We start from the raw sequence: 18,868 nt of genomic DNA, 5'->3' as shown, positions 1-18,868 counted from the left end.
ACTTGGGGAAGGCCACACTGAAATGAATTTTTGGGAGTTAGGCCCATTCGGAAATTGTTGGGGTTCAAAGTTGCTGGTAAGGAAAAAAATATGTATACACTCTATATTCTTTCGGTAAGCCTCGCCAGCGCTGTACGGTAAAGTTCGCCACCGGACATGGCTCAAATGAAAGGTAATAACTTGGGGAAGGCCACACTGAAATGAATTTTTGGGAGTTAGGCCCATTCGGAAATTGTTGGGGTTCAAAGTTGCTGGTAAGGAAAAAAATATGTATACACTCTATATTCTTTCGGTAAGCCTCGCCAGCGCTGTACGGTAAAGTTCGCCACCGGACATGGCTCAAATGAAAGGTAATAACTTGGGGAAGGCCACACTGAAATGAATTTTTGGGAGTTAGGCCCATTCGGAAATTGTTGGGGTTCAAAGTTGCTGGTAAGGAAAAAAATATGTATACACTCTATATTCTTTCGGTAAGCCTCGCCAGCGCTGTACGGTAAAGTTCGCCACCGGACATGGCTCAAATGAAAGGTAATAACTTGGGGAAGGCCACACTGAAATGAATTTTTGGGAGTTAGGCCCATTCGGAAATTGTTGGGGTTCAAAGTTGCTGGTAAGGAAAAAAATATGTATACACTCTATATTCTTTCGGTAAGCCTCGCCAGCGCTGTACGGTAAAGTTCGCCACCGGACATGGCTCAAATGAAAGGTAATAACTTGGGGAAGGCCACACTGAAATGAATTTTTGGGAGTTAGGCCCATTCGGAAATTGTTGGGGTTCAAAGTTGCTGGTAAGGAAAACAATATGTATACACTCTATATTCTTTCGGTAAGCCTCGCCAGCGCTGTACGGTAAAGTTCGCCACCGGACATGGCTCAAATGAAAGGTAATAACTTGGGGAAGGCCACACTGAAATGCATTTTTGGGAGTTAGGCCCATTCGGAAATTGTTGGGGTTCAAAGTTGCTGGTAAGGAAAAAAATATGTATACACTCTATATTCTTTCGGTAAGCCTCGCCAGCGCTGTACGGTAAAGTTCGCCACCGGACATGGCTCAAATGAAAGGTAATAACTTGGGGAAGGCCACACTGAAATGAATTTTTGGGAGTTAGGCCCATTCGGAAATTGTTGGGGTTCAAAGTTGCTGGTAAGGAAAAAAATATGTATACACTCTATATTCTTTCGGTAAGCCTCGCCAGCGCTGTACGGTAAAGTTCGCCACCGGACATGGCTCAAATGAAAGGTAATAACTTGGGGAAGGCCACACTGAAATGAATTTTTGGGAGTTAGGCCCATTCGGAAATTGTTGGGGTTCAATGTTGCTGGTAAGGAAAAAAATATGTATACACTCTATATTCTTTCGGTAAGCCTCGCCAGCGCTGTACGGTAAAGTTCGCCACCTGACATGGCTCAAATGAAAGGTAATAACTTGGGGAAGGCCACACTGAAATGAATTTTTGGGAGTTAGGCCCATTCGGAAATTGTTGGGGTTCAAAGTTGCTGGTAAGGAAAAAAATATGTATACACTCTATATTCTTTCGGTAAGCCTCGCCAGCGCTGTACGGTAAAGTTCGCCACCGGACATGGCTCAAATGAAAGGTAATAACTTGGGGAAGGCCACACTGAAATGATTTTTTGGGAGTTAGGCCCATTCGGAAATTGTTGGGGTTCAAAGTTGCTGGTAAGGAAAAAAATATGTATACACTCTATATTCTTTCGGTAAGCCTCGCCAGCGCTGTACGGTAAAGTTCGCCACCGGACATGGCTCAAATGAAAGGTAATAACTTGGGGAAGGCCACACTGAAATGAATTTTTGGGAGTTAGGCCCATTCGGAAATTGTTGGGGTTCAAAGTTGCTGGTAAGGAAAAAAATATGTATACACTCTATATTCTTTCGGTAAGCCTCGCCAGCGCTGTACGGTAAAGTTCGCCACCGGACATGGCTCAAATGAAAGGTAATAACTTGGGGAAGGCCACACTGAAATGCATTTTTGGGAGTTAGGCCCATTCGGAAATTGTTGGGGTTCAAAGTTGCTGGTAAGGAAAAAAATATGTATACACTCTATATTCTTTCGGTAAGCCTCGCCAGCGCTGTACGGTAAAGTTCGCCACCGGACATGGCTCAAATGAAAGGTAATAACTTGGGGAAGGCCACACTGAAATGAATTTTTGGGAGTTAGGCCCATTCGGAAATTGTTGGGGTTCAAAGTTGCTGGTAAGGAAAAAAATATGTATACACTCTATATTCTTTCGGTAAGCCTCGCCAGCGCTGTACGGTAAAGTTCGCCACCGGACATGGCTCAAATGAAAGGTAATAACTTGGGGAAGGCCACACTGAAATGAATTTTTGGGAGTTAGGCCCATTCGGAAATTGTTGGGGTTCAAAGTTGCTGGTAAGGAAAAAAATATGTATACACTCTATATTCTTTCGGTAAGCCTCGCCAGCGCTGTACGGTAAAGTTCGCCACCGGACATGGCTCAAATGAAAGGTAATAACTTGGGGAAGGCCACACTGAAATGAATTTTTGGGAGTTAGGCCCATTCGGAAATTGTTGGGGTTCAAAGTTGCTGGTAAGGAAAAAAATATGTATACACTCTATATTCTTTCGGTAAGCCTCGCCAGCGCTGTACGGTAAAGTTCGCCACCGGACATGGCTCAAATGAAAGGTAATAACTTGGGGAAGGCCACACTGAAATGAATTTTTGGGAGTTAGGCCCATTCGGAAATTGTTGGGGTTCAAATTTTGTAGGTTTTTACTATACATTTTTTGGGACAGGTGGGGGCTTTCCATAAATATTTCTATTGATATTTTTTAAATGTTTCTAGCGTTTAGGTTATATTTCTATTGTTTTAAGAAATATTGTATATAAAATACATCTTTAATGTTGTTTAATTGATAAAAACTATATTTTACATAAAGACAATTATGCAACTTACATAAGGGATTATATTCGACAGCTTGAAGGGGTCATAAAACGATTTCCTACGTACTTTTTCACTCCTTTTAACTCTCAATATTTATGATTTTCAAATAAGTTTGAATATTGAACCGACTGCTCACAGCTAGTTGGATATAGAATATCGAACCGGCGACTAACTGCACATATATTAGTTATGTAGAAACTAGATATTTCTATACACATTGACACCAATATGCCGGATTTAGAAATCAAGCTAGTGAGTGCTTTCAGTTACTGACGTCATTTGTGTTGGTTTGTTCAACGTTCACTTCTAAGGCTGAACATCTGTGGTCATTTAGACGTTAAAAAATAATACATTTATCGTATTGGTAGCTAGAATTTCGAAAAAGAAGTGGCTGCTATCATTATTGGTATTTAAAACGAAAAAATCCTTTGAGAATCACTACAAGTCGTGAAATTGTCGAATTCCGCTCTTAAATTACATTTAACTTAGATTTTGAGATTTTTGGAACGTTCGAGTCTGTTGTAGTTTTGAGGTTTTTAGACATATCATCAAAATTGGCTGCTGGAAAAAAGTGGCTGCTATCTTGATTGGCTGCTAAAAGTGGCTGCCAGCTTGAGTCTAGTTAACTTCGGCTATGGATGATCGTAACTCAGACTTGTTATTATATAAAGATGATCGTAACTCACAATTTACGATGTGTTTCGTTCTTTAAATGAGCATTCTATTTAGAAGTCACGATATATTGGTATAACTGAAAACAGTATGATTTTGAAACTTAACAAAATGAGCACTGCAATTTGTCAAAACGAAATGACATAAGGGGGAATTGACAGGCTTATTTGCAAATGTCATCAATATTTTTTTCTTATGAGTAATTTAGTTAAAATTCAAAATGGAATACGTTTGTATGAAGGAAATATAAATTTTATCCTCATTATACAGTTTAAGATTGCAGGCCAAAACTTTCACTGAATATTTTAGAAATAAGTAATCATGTTAGGCATGAAGCTACATTATTTTGATGTGTTCACCTCGGTTTTAGCTTGTTGCCTGGTTTTGTATTTTCTTAATCAAACTATGACTATAAACACATTGGTAGACTACAGAGGCGGATTTAGAGGGAGGGCCAGGGTCCCCGCCCTTTTTGTGGGAAAACTTGGATGATTATATAGGGAATCACTAAAGCATGACTGGAGCGGGGCCCCTCTTAGGCAGTCAGTGCCCCCTCCTTTATGAACATTTCTGGATCCGCCACTGTAGCCTATATTTATCACGGGTAGGCTATTCATGTAATGAAGGAAAAGCTGAAATAAATGGTATATACGTTCATATTAGTTTCCAGGTTTTTCAAACCTTTTAATCCTTACACTTACTGTTATATGACACGTGTTATTGTAGTAAGTCGAAAGAAGTTGTTTTAGCCAAAAATATCAATGAATTATTTTATCGAAGGTTTCAATTTCATTTTCATTCAACAGATATGGTTACACTTCTTAATCCTATATCTGTCCGAAATTCCCCTAAAAATATCAGGTTCTCGAAAGGTAATATTATTCTTACGAAGTGTTCCATTGAAAAAAAAATCTTAAATTTTACCAAACTGGTCATTAATATGAAATCTCCAATACCTTATTTATATAAGATATATGAAATCATTATAAAGATATTTACCCCAATGCAATTTCATATAGAACTAGATAAAAAAAAAGTACGAAATCTCGCAAAATCATAACCATTATTGTGCACTTACACGTATACCAATCAATAGGATGTTGCCCTCCCCTACAGTAATCTTCTCTCATTATTATCACAATATAAGCTGATTATGTACACTTTTTCGCATACCATACAGCTCTGTTTATTAGAAAATGCTTCGTTGGAACAGACAGTTACGATCATCTTAAGTAAAAATTACGATCATCGTTGATAAAAATAAATAAAAGTTACGATCATCATCGTGTTTTTTTGTATCTCGATTTTCGTTCTTCTTGTTGCTTATCCATCATGAAGGAAAAAACCTTTGTTGGCAATACTTATAAATCTATTTCTTGACATAATGCAAATCTGAAAATAAGCTGTTAAAATGGAGAAATCGGCCTTATAAAATTTCCCTAAATTTGTGTCCGCCATATTGGGATGATCGTAATTGCAGTTACGATCATCACGTTGACACCAGTGATTCGTATGATGTCATGTTTTGAAATGACGTTACTGCGCCAAAAACGTTAATGGAATTTCGCGAAATTGTAATTTATTTTGATTTTGTACATTTTTCCGACCTCTAATGCATTATTTTTTTGTTATGCCTCAGAATAAGAATAAAGGTTCTGTAGGGTTTTTTTCAATTGTAATTTTTAACACAGCGAAATCGACATAGCGTTTGCACATAGGTTACGACACATGTGGATTTACGTGAGAGGTATATTTTAACAGCCATTATTATGTACATCTCTGAGTCTGCGCTAAGTATAGATATATCGAGAATTTTATCACGGTGTTGTTTACAAAGCGAAAGAAGCACGTCATATTCGAATTACACATTTATTTATATATCGTTATCTTTTACACTATCAAATTACATATTATTCTCATTTTCTACAGATAAAAATGTTACGAAACAAGAGAAAACATGGCACCCTTTTATACGGTTAATATAGTTAATGATCGACTTACAAAGTGACTTGTATTTTTCATAAAACGTAACAATTCATTTATTTTTTGATTCGTGTATTTAAAGAAACATTTTTGTAATTGAACTGGACAGTGATTACACTAACGTTTTTATCTAGAATAATTATTAGTATTGCAACTTATGATTGAACCGTTTGTCGTGATTATACCTAATCGCAATAGAGAAGAATATCCCGCTATAATTTGATCGGTAAAATGGAATACAATTTCCAGCAAATCTTTGCAGAAAATTATATTTTTGTGACTGTATGTAAGTCAGAAAACGCATATTTTAAGGTTTTTTCTTGGTGTACGACAAGAAACACCTACAAGTATGCATTATCTATAACAGGTCACAATAAGTAAAATTCGGCGTCAAAAAAGTTAATTAGTCTTCAAAGCTTTTAATCAATGATCACCGAATGATTCGATTATACTTATAGGTAAGACAATACATGATCACGATTTAGGACGTTTTGAAGCCCGATGCATAAAAGACAATGAGAGTCGGTTGAGAACAAAACGTTTCCACAAAAGAGATGATTTTAGCGTCCCAATTGTGAACTTTCCATTTCTATTTAGCAATATTCCAGCAGCGCCTGCATATGGAGAATGTATCTCTCAGTTGACACGATATGCCTCGGCTTGTATTTCCTATCATGATTTCCATGATAGAGCGTTGCTGCTCAAAAAGAATCTATCAAACCAAGAGTTCCAAGTGGTGAAGTTGAAATGATCCCTTCGTAAATTTTATGGATGCCATCACGAGTTGGTTGACCGTTATGGAATATCTGTTTCACAGATGACAACGGATATGTTCCAATTGTCGTAACCAAAATTAATCCCGTTCCCTTTTCCCAAATGTGACCTACCTAATTAGACTTATCACCGAGTGTGTACTAGAGCAACATGACGGGTACCACATGTAGAGCGGAGCAGGATCTGCTTACCTTCCGGAGCACCTGAGATCACCTTCGGTTTTTTGTGGGGTTCGTGTTGCTAAGTGTTTATTTTTCTATGTTGTGTTTTGTGTACTGTTGTTTGCCTGTTGGTCTTTTTCTCTTTTTTTTTTGCCATGGCGTTGTCAGTTTATTTTCGACAAATGAGTTTGAATGTCCCGTTGGTGTCTTTCGCCCCATTTAATATGAGTTCATTTTAAATGTTTAGATGTTTTATATAATGGATGTTAATCCTTTTTAATGATCATTTAAACAGATGGAATGAAATAACACCAAAAGAGTTTTGTGAGTTAAAAAAGGATAAATTGTTAAAAAAAATAGAGATTTATAAACAACAGTACTCCTGATTCTTTTTTCATTTGCTCCTTTCCTATGGAAATTACCTCAGGGGCTTGTACACTTCGTTCGTGCAGTTATTAAGAATCCACTTTCATAATTAATCTACAATGGAATGTCATTTATGCATAGCATGTATAGTGCATGGAAAGACATGTCCATGAAAAATAGAACGGAAAATACCGATTTTCCATTGGACGAGAAGGGGTTAGTATGTTCTAAAAAATAATCATGTATTCAACACTCTAATATCAATCAGTACACATCCAATGGATTTTGTGTGAAGACGTCATAAACAATGAGAGAAAAACAGGGTCTTATACAATGCCAAAATATCAGTATCGACAGAATGTAGTAAATGTGCATAGCTGTATAGAATGTCTATATTTAGTTCGAAATTAATTTTCATTTTGGTCAAAAAACGGATAAAACAAAAGTACTTTTTCTGGGAAAAGATCGTAGAAATAACGACTTCTGTTTAAATATCAACGGATCCATGACACGATAAACTACTACAGATAAAATAGATACAGACGTTTATGAGGGTCTTGATGGGGTTTACATAGTATACAGAATAATTGGCAAAAAGTGCTGAATAAAAGGAATAGACAAAATAGACAAAAATGATAAATAAAAGAGAATAATGGGGATCCAAAATATAAAGAATAGAGAACAATGGGCAAAATAAATAAAGAATAGAAAATCATGGTATAAAAGATTAAAAAAATAAAGAAATAAAGGACCCCATCAAAATCCTCGTTTTATGCATGCGTATTGGTTTTTTAATAATAATTCATTTGAATGTCATTTACTTTTAAAAACATCACGATGTTTATGTTCAAACCATAAAGGCATGTATGCATGCAAATGACTTAATTAGATTGATAATATAACGCCATTCCTAATCTTTAATTGAGCAATACACTCTTGTTAATTTAAATGAAAGGTTGTCTTTGTTTACATATATCGCATAAATGTTTGTGGGTGTCGAATGAGGAGGAGGATTTCCCATGTGACTAATAATTAGTTTGATATATAAGCAATAAATAACAGATAGTTTAAATCTTAATAGATAAACAAGATGATGCCACTTTAATCGTAATCCGAAACAGTGGATGTCTTTGCGATAGAAATTAAAACTGTCTGTAGTTTGTTGAAGCTGAAGTTAAACTCCGCCTTTTTTCTAAGGATCGCCTTTCCATGAAACTTGATTAAAGTAGGCGATTTATTATTTCAGACAGATAATCTGTAGGGGTTTGTATTGCAGTATAAAAACCTGATAACGTAACATACTTTCAAATGATTTCGTATGCTGTTTTAGGATAGCACTCCACGTTAACAGATGGCGTCCAAAAGTTATGAAGACGAGTTAACGGGTAATGAATTGGCAAATTCGTATACCTTTATACAGATTATACAAGTTGGAAAGGAAAATCTAGGCACTGATGATCAAATCGAGAAGACCGAATCATATATTCATGCATACATTCAGAATGCATTGAATGACCATCCATTAAACAGCTTGCGTCATCCGAACGTACAATTACCGTTCTACGATGCACGACTCGACATTGAAAAAGACGACGTTGTTTCTACGCGCATGTACATGATAAATTTCCAAATTGTGTCTCTTCGATATTGGAACAAAAATGTAAGAAAAAAACTAATGGAAAAATATTTTCAAAAACTACAAACTAATGTCACGACGGCAAGACTTGTGTCAGAAAAAATGGTGGAATCCCTGGCATCCTTTAAACGTGACCCAACTAGCAATGACGCACTTGCTTACAGGGATAAGCCAGAGTTCTCCAATATTCCAGGAGATAACTTTTTGAAAAAAATCCTAAATTATTGGCTGATAGTTCCAAGGACACAATGGGATATTTCTGACGTACTTCACCAGATGTATACGTTTGACATATTCCATCAAGGATTTTTCTCAAAATATGTACATTTCTTTACCATACCAACAAATGTGCTGTTGCTGATGGTGTTTCTTGCTCAGTTCAACATCCCGGCCCTGGGAGAATTACGGTACGGAAATATTTTTGCAGTTAACTTAGCTCTTGTCTTATTTAGCATATTTGGTTTGGCCTACATCATCATAGGTGTCCGTCAAAATAGTTGGGAATGGGGTGTTGCAACGTTCGGTGTTCTTGCTGTTCTTAATGTGGCGGGAAATGTTTGGTACTATAGCTATCGGACCATTGGCAATCGGTGGTATAACCCGACAAACATCTACAGCAATCCGTTGGTATGGAGTTACATTGTGTCTTTCATGCAAACTGCATCCCATTTGGTGGTCCCACAGTTGCCCCCAAATGTTACAGGTAAGAACATTTCATCTTAAATTATACAATTGTTTTGCTATTTTTAAAGAAATTAGAAGATATAATACGGCCACTTTTTATTACACCTTGAACATTGTTGAATTCGAAAATCGAAAACCCTTTAAGTTATAAATCAATCAAGTTCAGCTTTCAAAAATGCAATAGACGTAATACGATATACTAGTAATAGTATAAGGATTCGACACGAAACGAAAAATTTCCCGGCAGAGCCTCGCATTTTTCCCGGTGAATTCTATGCCTCATCCTAAATCATTATTATGTCTAGTCAATACACTAAAATTGTCTTTTTGTAGTATCGTTTTTATTTATATTATGAATACAAATGTATCTTTGATAACTATTGATATTTTCAGCTGTTCTAAGTCTGTTTATCTTAAACGCATTTGAAACATTTATAATATTGAAATTGATTTTAGAAAATTATACGAATGACAATCCCGTCCTCTTTTTCTCAATACATCGAATGAGACTTATCACCGAATGTATACTTACCAGGAGCAACATGACGGGTGTCACTATCTATAAGGATCTGCTTACCCTTCCTGAGCACCTGAAATTGTTGGGTTCGCATTGCTCAGTCTTCTGGACTTTTGATTGTTTTTTTCGTCGTCTTTCGTTTTTAGAAATGGGTTATCAGATTCTCTTCGACTTATGAGTTTTTAATATCCTCTCGATATCATACGTCTTTTTATTTAGTACTCGGAAAGTTTGCGTTCTGTATCTACTGCAATATTAGTATGACTGGTTTTACTAATAAGGATATGAAATTCAATTCTTTTGTTTACTTAGCCTTAAAAGGGGAAATAACTCAGATAGTTTATTTTTTAAAGGAATATACATTATTTTTTTTTTATTTTGTACTACTACAAGAAAGAAAGACCTCGAACTAATTTATAAGAGGAGATAACTCATATAACTATGCAATTCTTATTATATTTACGAAGAAACCACGATGTAACCTACATTTGTTCAATCTATGAAAAAAATTCTGTCATTTTTTGTTTATACCCCATACTAATTTAAAAAAAATTAAATTAGAATGTATATATTTTATGTTGGAAAGACATTCTTTAGGCTTAATGATATTCATGATTACTCCAATTCAGAATATATAATAATTATATTCTACAATTTTAATATATAATTTCTGAAATGTGATTTAAGAAATATATATATTTTGTGTTGACTTTATAAGCTCTTTAAGTTATATTTTTTTTTAATTTTATTCTCGACTTTTATCTATATAATGTATTATACGTAATATTGACGTCTCAAACAAAAATTCTGACTGATAGACGAAAATTACATTTTGTTCATCTTTGAATTTGCTTAAAATGTACATGTCAGGAACCTGTTTCAGTGGTTGTCGTTTGTTGATGTGGTTCTCAAGTGTTTCTCGTTTTTCGTTTTTTATATAGATTAGACCGTTGGTTTTCCTGTTTGAATTGCTTTTCACAAGTCATTTTGAGGACCTTTGTAGCTTGCTGTTTGGTGTAATCCAAGGCACCGTGTTGAAGACTGTACTTTGACCTATAATTGTTTACTTTTTACACATTGTGACTTGGATAGAGAGTTGTCTCATTGGCACTCATACCACATCTTCTTATTTCTATGTAAGGTGCTCTTGTCGCGATATAGCCTTTTTGCGAGGGCGCAAATTTAATCAGTCATCAATCAAACATGAAATCATCATAAAGTCGCTACGTATAGTGCAACTGAATAGCAAAATGCAACATTTTTACATAGTTAAGGATGTTCGCTCCTCTTGCTTTTGAATCTTTGCCAGATATTCGGAATCCTCTGGTTTTATCCATGTAATGCCATTAAAAATTTTGCCCGCTAACCCCTACTTTTCTTTTCATTATTTTATTACATATAGTCCAAAAAGCCAAATTATGAAAATCTTATAAAATCCTTGTATGAAAACTCTAGAGAAAATCATTTCCCGCCAATTTTTCAAAGGCTTATATCTCGAAACCTATTCTTTCTGTAACTATGCCGTTTTTCATAGACAATATTCCATGAGGGTCTGGATGAGGTTTACTGAATAGAGAAAAATTGGTAAAAAAAATAAAGAATAGAGAAAAAAGGCAAAAATATTAATAATTGTGAATAAAGCTGTACTAAACTATAGAAATAGAGAGAAATAGGGAGGGATGACCCAAAAAAGAAAAAAGGAAATAGAGATATAATTTAAATGACCTGAAGTAAAATAAAGAATATGAAAAAAGTCTATATAATAATTCTATCTTTAAATCTCACAAAATCAAGAAAAGTTGTGACAAATTCAGCAGACACTATCAAAGACCTGGTATCTACATCAAAGTGCCTAAAGACCAAATACAATGAGATATAACGTAAGACAACCACTGACGATATTCCTGGCTTGTGGCTGGCATATTAAATATCTATTTTTTTCAGACACAAAGTCGTACCCTTTTTATTTCAATTAGGTTCGCTCTGGTTTAGTATCAGATGTGTATGTCTGTGTTTATATCTTCTAGATTAAATTCAAGATGATTTTTATTTGCAAGTGTTATTTATAGATATAGATATAGATTTTGGTTAACATGTATTCGTATCTTATGAATGCAAACTCAAATATTATTTTTATTATTCTCAAATACCAGAAAGGATCAGTTAAAGAGAAGGTTTGTTTACCACAAAGTTCTTAATATCGTTTATCACAAAAGACATTTTTACCGATACAATGCAAAAAGAAACTCCATATTAAATCAACTCTTTGATCAGCATTTACATATATTTGTACATTGTAAACTTTAGTTTAATATCAGAATGTATTCGAAATTATTTTGAATATTCTAAAGATTTGCGATATATTTGAACAATATCCATTATTTCAACTTTTATGGAAGTGAAAATACAAAATGTACGTTTTCATTTTCAATTTCAGCTGCAAACATAGTTAATATATTATTTATTGTTTATTTTGTTTTCTATCTTATTTGTAAACTTGACCTTAATAAAGTGGGAGAAATTAGGGACAATAAAACCATAAGTTAAAGAAAAACAAGATAGACAACACTGTGTCTAAAAGAAAAAAAGACGAACAGACAGACAGTCAGACAGTCTGCAAACTCCGAAAACTAAAGATTGCGTACCCCGACCGAAAAAAAAGGAGCCGAGCTTTATAATTTGTATTGATATCCGACGTTTCGGTTCTTATACATCCTTGGCTTTCAAATATTCGGCTTTGGGCGTTCCTGATTAACGTAAATCCAGAAAAGCGCTTCGGACACATGAAATTTAAAAGATTTCCTTTCATTTTATAATAAGTATCCATTTTCCTTTCAGGCACTCATTACTGGGAATCATCTAGTTTGTTCTTCACAATGAAGAGAAAGACAAAAGAATCAACAATCAAACACATATCATTCGTATGCCTCTCTGTAATTCTGTTTCCGGTACTGTTTGTTTTTGATGAATGGGTTTCATCACCACGTTTGTTAGGCACTGAGGTAAGATCTTAACATATTCAATTACTGGAAAACACTATTAAATACATAAATGCACGTGATGTTGGCTAAATTATTTATTTTTGTCTTTCTCTTCATTGTGAAGAACAAACTAGACTAATCAACACCTTCTATTAACAAAAATAAAGATATTAATCAATAATGTCCAAAGAAGAAATATAAATGTTGGAGGATAAACATACTTGCATGACATCTAACGCCCGTTAATGCCAACAAATTAAGCTAAGACTAGTATACAATAAAAAAGAATAAAAGAGTCAATGGCGGCTCTAAACCTTACCGGGTTTTTACAGGATTTTTCATCTTTTCCACACTACATCCGGGTCACCTTCAAACAATATACGTTGACAATACACATGATAGACCATGATACACTACTTATCCTGCAATCAACTAACTATAATCGTACAAATAACACATCTTTGATCTATTAATATAATATGTAAATATCGTCTAATGTTCAGGACGAGAACAAACTACCATCAAATCCAATTGGTTAGTTATGCAAATTGGTCGATCGGGATAAAGAATGGGAATATGACTGCCACTGGAAAATATCAGGGACGTTGGATAAGTAAATTTTGATTTGCAACATGCTACATGTCATCAACTAACCGTTCACATAGTTGTTGCAAGTATTCTTTAACGTGCAGAGAGCTTGGCACGCTCCTTACTCGAAACATCCCCCCCATTCCGCTTACCAGATGTGGCTGAATATTTAAACATCCTGCAAAGCCAAACAAACGCCCTTTTTAGCATCGGTTTACTGCCGGATGGGAGAAGTTTAGAATGGTCATATTTCAATACTCCAAAAAATCAGACAACTATTGGAATTAAAAAAATAAACGTTTTTGCGTCAATGTTAAATTTCAGAATAAAAACAATGAACTGAATTTATCTGAAATATCAAATAATAAGACTAGTACTTGCTACCTGCCTTGCTTTCCTTCCTGCTTCTAAAGCTCGTTCAACTAAATCATATATCTATATTTACGTTACGATTTTCTGAAAATTTAGAAAGGTTTTCCTTTTTGATTGAAATCAATTAGGAAAATGATGGTTTGATGAATAGCTATAGACGATCCTTGCATCTGTAAAAAAGACCGGAAGACCAGTCTACAATATATGAAACCATTCATATAAGCAATAAGGTAAAAAAAGAAACAAAAAACTATCACAGCGACAACTACTAACAAGGACAAGACCTTTCACTGAAGACAACAAGAGAACCAGGAAGAAAATCACAAACAAGAATAAAAACAAATCCAGAATGGACTAAACCTGAAACAGTACAGTTTGACGCAAATTAACAACAAAATCAATATTGAACACATAGATAATTGAGGATATTCAAATGACTCTAAAGTTTAAATGTCCCCTTAAAAGTGCAATTGTTTTTAATTTAAAAAAAACATTTCCTGGAGAAAAAAATGATTGTTCTTTTTCTCAGAACATCAAACTCTGTAACCAGACACAATTTATACAAACAAAAACAAAAACACAACTTTGGTATACAGATGATTTTAGAAGTATTTGTATATTTTAGGTTCTATACATTATGACGGGAATCGGATACAGACCAAAGTATTTTCAAAGGTATTTCAGAGTAGTTGAAAAGGCTGTTCTTCATGGTAACCCGATTATCGACCGATTTCCTACAAGCTACAAAGATATCCGATTCGCTACAGCTGGACCGATACAATTTAAGGAAGAGAACGGATTCATTTCAGAAAATACATCGCTAAAATCGTCAGCAGACGACTGATAGTTATGTACCGGACACATGTGCTATAAAGGAAAAAATCAAATATCCGATTTAAACAGTGACAACTACCAATTATATTTTCTTTTTGCTTCGTTTTATTATTTTATTATTGATATTTACTGTAAAATAACTTTTTGTTGTGATACATATGTTCCAGAAATTAAAGATGTTTTATTTATGTTAATTACAACTTGATTTATGTTTTCGAACCGTTGGTGGTTAAATTTTACTATTGAATAAAAAATTTAAAAAAACATGCACAAAAAGAAAAAAATATCAAAGTCCACTATTAACATCGCCAATGCCTTAACATTGATTGATTGATTGATTGGTGTTAAACGCCACTTTCAACACTTTTGTGCTATTTCGTGGCGGTCAGTTTTTATTGGAGGAGGAAGCCAGAGTGCCCAGAGAGAACCACCGACCTTCGGTAGGAAAACTAACAATCCTAGTCAATTAAGATTGGAGTCGAGTGCACCTGCCCCGTGCGGGATTCAAACTCACAACCTCAGTGTTGACAAGCTATTGATACAGTAGTTTGACTACTTAAACCACTCATCCACCGAGGCCCCACAATGCTGTTACAAATTAGTATAATACTAGTATTTGAAAGAATTGTACTTATAAAATGACAAATCATTTATTTTCTTGGAATTGATGTGGGTATAATATAAACGTCTGCTGCCGATTTCTGCGCGCATGACACTGGCATGACCTTTCTCAAGGTCTAGAGTTTCGGGAGCTATTAATCCAAAACAGTCACAAGACAGGAGCCTGTAGTTGTTCTGTGGTTTCTTCATGTCGTGGTCTTTTATAGCTTGCTATGCGGTATGGGTTTTGCTCATTGTTAAATTGTAAGGCAGTACGGTGACCTATAGTTGCTAACTTCCCCGTCATTTTGTCTCTGGTGAAAAGTTGTTTCAGTGGCAATAATACCCTTTCACTTATTTCATAGTAGCATGGCCTAAATAGAACTTAAATAGGAATAAAAGGAGATGTGGTTATATGGGTCAATGAGACAGGAAACCAACTACATAAATTGCCGCTAAATATTAACTAGTGGTAAGCATGCAGTCTTTAACAATAGACAGATGTCTATATAATATGATATGTCAAGCTCTAAATCGTCCCGAGTATATTTGAGTTTTGTGACTAAATTTAATATCTGACATGTACATCCGGTTGCCAAAATAACAACAAATATTAAGATCATATGACATACATTTTGGTCGCCAACTATTGACAAAGGAGGGACGAAAGATACCAGAGGGACAGTCAAACTCATAGATCGAAAACAAACTGACAACGCCATGGCCAAATATTAAAAGACAAACAGATAAATAATAGTACAGATGACACAACATAGAAAACTAAAGACTAAGCAACACGAACGCCACCAAAAACTGGCGGTGATCGCAGGTGCTCCGGAAGGGTAAGCAGATCCTGCTCCACATGCACCCGTCGTGCTGCTTATGTTATTACAAATCCGGTAAATAGTCTTAATTCGGTAGGTCACATTCGTGAAAAAGGAAGGGTATTGTAGTTACGACATAAGGAACATATCCGATATCATCTGTGAAACGGTTATTCCATAACGGTCAACCAACTCGTGATAGCGTCCGTAAAATTTACGAAGGGATGATTTCAACTTCACCATTTGGAACTCTTGGTTTAATAGCTTCCTTGTGAGCAGCAATCCTCTATCGAGGAAATCATGATAGGAAATACAAGCCCGGGAATATCGTATCAATTGGGAGATATATACGCCGTATGCAGGCGCTGTTAGAATGTTGCTACATAGAAATGGAAAGTTCACAATTGGGAAGCTGAAATCATCTCTTTTGTCGTAAAGTTTTTGTTTTCAACCGACAAGGTTCCAGACCTGGGACAGGCAGATATGACATTGAGTTATTCCTCTTTCCTTTAATAAAGTTTAAATAATCCAAGGTTTTTATTTTGTAAATAAACAGTTTGTGCTAAAGTCATGACAGTAATTTTAGGTCATATTTTGGAAATATTTGACTTTCATTCAAATGTGGCGGGGTATATATATCAAATATATCTAATTTTTAATGTAGTTTGCTAAATTTTTCAGTATCTGTCCACATAAAACGTACAGCAGCAATGCAAACCCCGTTTCTGCTTTAGTATATTGAAAATGTTGTGTACATCCAACCATTGTGTTTTCCACAAATACATGATACATGTAACGCATTCAACACATGGACAAGACAATCAAACAAATAGTGGGTACTAGTAATTGAAATGAAAGACAACATGCACACTCGTGAATTAAATAGTGGGGAAGATAATAAAATAGTATCAGTATCTTCTTACATACAGTAAATCTGCAATGTCAAATTTTGACGACCTTTGGGAAAAATATTGTTTCAATTTGTTACAGAAATTCAGTATAAATAAACAAGTTTTCATCTGATTATGATTCACTGAGTTCAAGACATCAACCAAAGGATCTTTTCGCTACAAGCTTCTGTGTGTAGTGTCTGTCCGTAAATTAGACGAAGAAAGGTTCAATCAGGAACAATAAAAAAAAAAGTATAAGAAAAACCGACAATACCATGGCAAAAAAAAGGAAAAACGACGAAAAGGTAAAAAAAAATGAAAAATAAAAAATGTGGCATGATTGCCAATGAGACAAGTTGAACTATCTATCAGAGCCCACATAAAAATCAACAAAACTCTACATGGACAACTAAAGTCTGAGCAACACGAATCCAACCAAAAAGTGGGGGTGATCCCATGTGCTGATGAAACAATAAATTAAGCAGGTCCTGCTTTACAAGTAGCACTCGTCGTGTTTCTCATGGCTCATGGACTTTGTAATTTACTTTTCGGTGATTTAGCAATCGAGGAAAAGAGGACAGAATTGTGGATGCAAAAATTGGAACATATCGGCTGTCATCAGTAACACAAATATTCCATATTAACGGTAAAAAAAATCATGATAACTTCCATTTGAGAGAAATAAGAAACTCATCTAAAGATCAAATACTAGTAACTGTTTAATTGATTAACAGTTGTTTGATCTGTAGATGAGAGAGAAATTAGTTAATAAAAGTACATGTTGTTCTTTGTGATCTTAAATCAAATAACTTTCAATGATATATTTATACCACTAGTACTTCAAAAACTGTTTTAAATAACACCTTGGTATTCTCGTTTAAAAAGTATTCAAAGACATATTTTGACATATAGACGTTTAATGTTTTTATGTTGTTGGGTTACTGTCTCTTCGACATGTACCTGAATCCTCCTTTTTTCAAAATTTTATATATCTAATAAATTAAGATCACATTTACATTTTTAACAAGGTTTTCCGAAGAAAAAAAATCAAGTCATTAGTCAAGTTTGATATTTCCGATTGTCACTTTAAATTTATTGTTCAGGAGTTATGGTCCTTGGTAGATATGAAAATTACACTAATTTGCGTTTCCGCCGTGCAATTACTTATAAACTGTCAAGTCAATGCTTTACAAATTTTAATATGTTGTAACTGATGACAAAATGGAAGTCAAGTTGTATATCCTTTTTTTTTTTTTTTATCTTTTACCGTTCAGGTGAAAGTACAGATCTTAAAGTCAACTAAAATAAGTTATAAACTGCTTGTCATTGGTGAGTTTCGTAAGGGAAAATATTCGATAGAATTATAGAAGTCATCTTATGTTTTGGCATGAAGATTTTTGAAAATAAATAGATATTAAATTTAAAACCCTTCTGCCCCTATTGAAAAATAGTTTGTTTTTATTAAAGTCGAAAAACCTGTTTTCCAAAGACAAAGCTCATGCCCTGACCCCTTTCACACACGCACAAAAGATATATGGTCGGTATCTATGTGGAATTTGTCTTAATTTCTTGTTTCAAATTAACCTCGATTACTGATTCGGGAAATGTATCAGCCTCTCTTTTTGGGGAAAAAAGGGGTGGGCAAGATAACTTAGAAACATATTGCTACATGATTCTTTTGGCTTTTTTTTAATCAGTAATGTTTATATTCAGCTTGTTGACCACATAACAAGGCATCATCTTGGTACTGCAGACTAAATAAAACATAAGTGTTTGTCCTTTGAAAAACTTCCGATCAAAACTGTTATTCCGATACCAAAGCGTAGAAATCAAATATCATCAATGTCTATGAGTCCCTATTACTGTGATTATTATTCTTTTTTACAGCAAAGACAGGACATAACGTTTCAGCTTCTGATCATACAGTGTTTCAACTGAATAAAACATAGTCTCTTATACAGCCAACCAGTCTCTTTTTCTCACGAGATAATATGATTCATTTATTAGTTGTAATGGCTTTAGACTAGCTTTCAGTAACTGCGAGTTCTCTTAGATGTGTCCTT

The 18,868-nt window shown here is 34.6% G+C and overlaps 1 protein-coding gene across 2 annotated transcripts in view; it reads left to right on the top strand.

The window, feature by feature from the left end:
- LOC127720489 (uncharacterized) overlaps positions 1–14,685 on the top strand; it is a 78,414-nt gene extending 63,729 nt beyond the window's left edge. For both annotated transcript variants that reach the window (XM_052227076.1, XM_052227075.1), the window contains exons 3-5: positions 8,210–9,218; positions 12,555–12,718; positions 14,283–14,685. In XM_052227076.1, coding sequence (XP_052083036.1) covers positions 8,231–9,218; positions 12,555–12,718; positions 14,283–14,501 — 1,371 coding nt within the window. In that variant the 5' untranslated portion in view covers positions 8,210–8,230 and the 3' untranslated portion in view covers positions 14,502–14,685. The remainder of the gene's footprint in view (positions 1–8,209; positions 9,219–12,554; positions 12,719–14,282) is intronic.
- The last annotated feature ends 4,183 nt before the right edge of the window (positions 14,686–18,868 follow it).

Source organism: Mytilus californianus, unplaced genomic scaffold (genome assembly GCF_021869535.1).
Source record: "Mytilus californianus isolate M0D057914Y unplaced genomic scaffold, xbMytCali1.0.p SCAF_11, whole genome shotgun sequence".
NCBI classification, from domain to species: Eukaryota; Metazoa; Mollusca; class Bivalvia; order Mytilida; family Mytilidae; genus Mytilus; species Mytilus californianus.
Note: the sequence above shows the minus strand (reverse complement) of the source record. Positions and strands in the feature narration are given on the sequence as shown.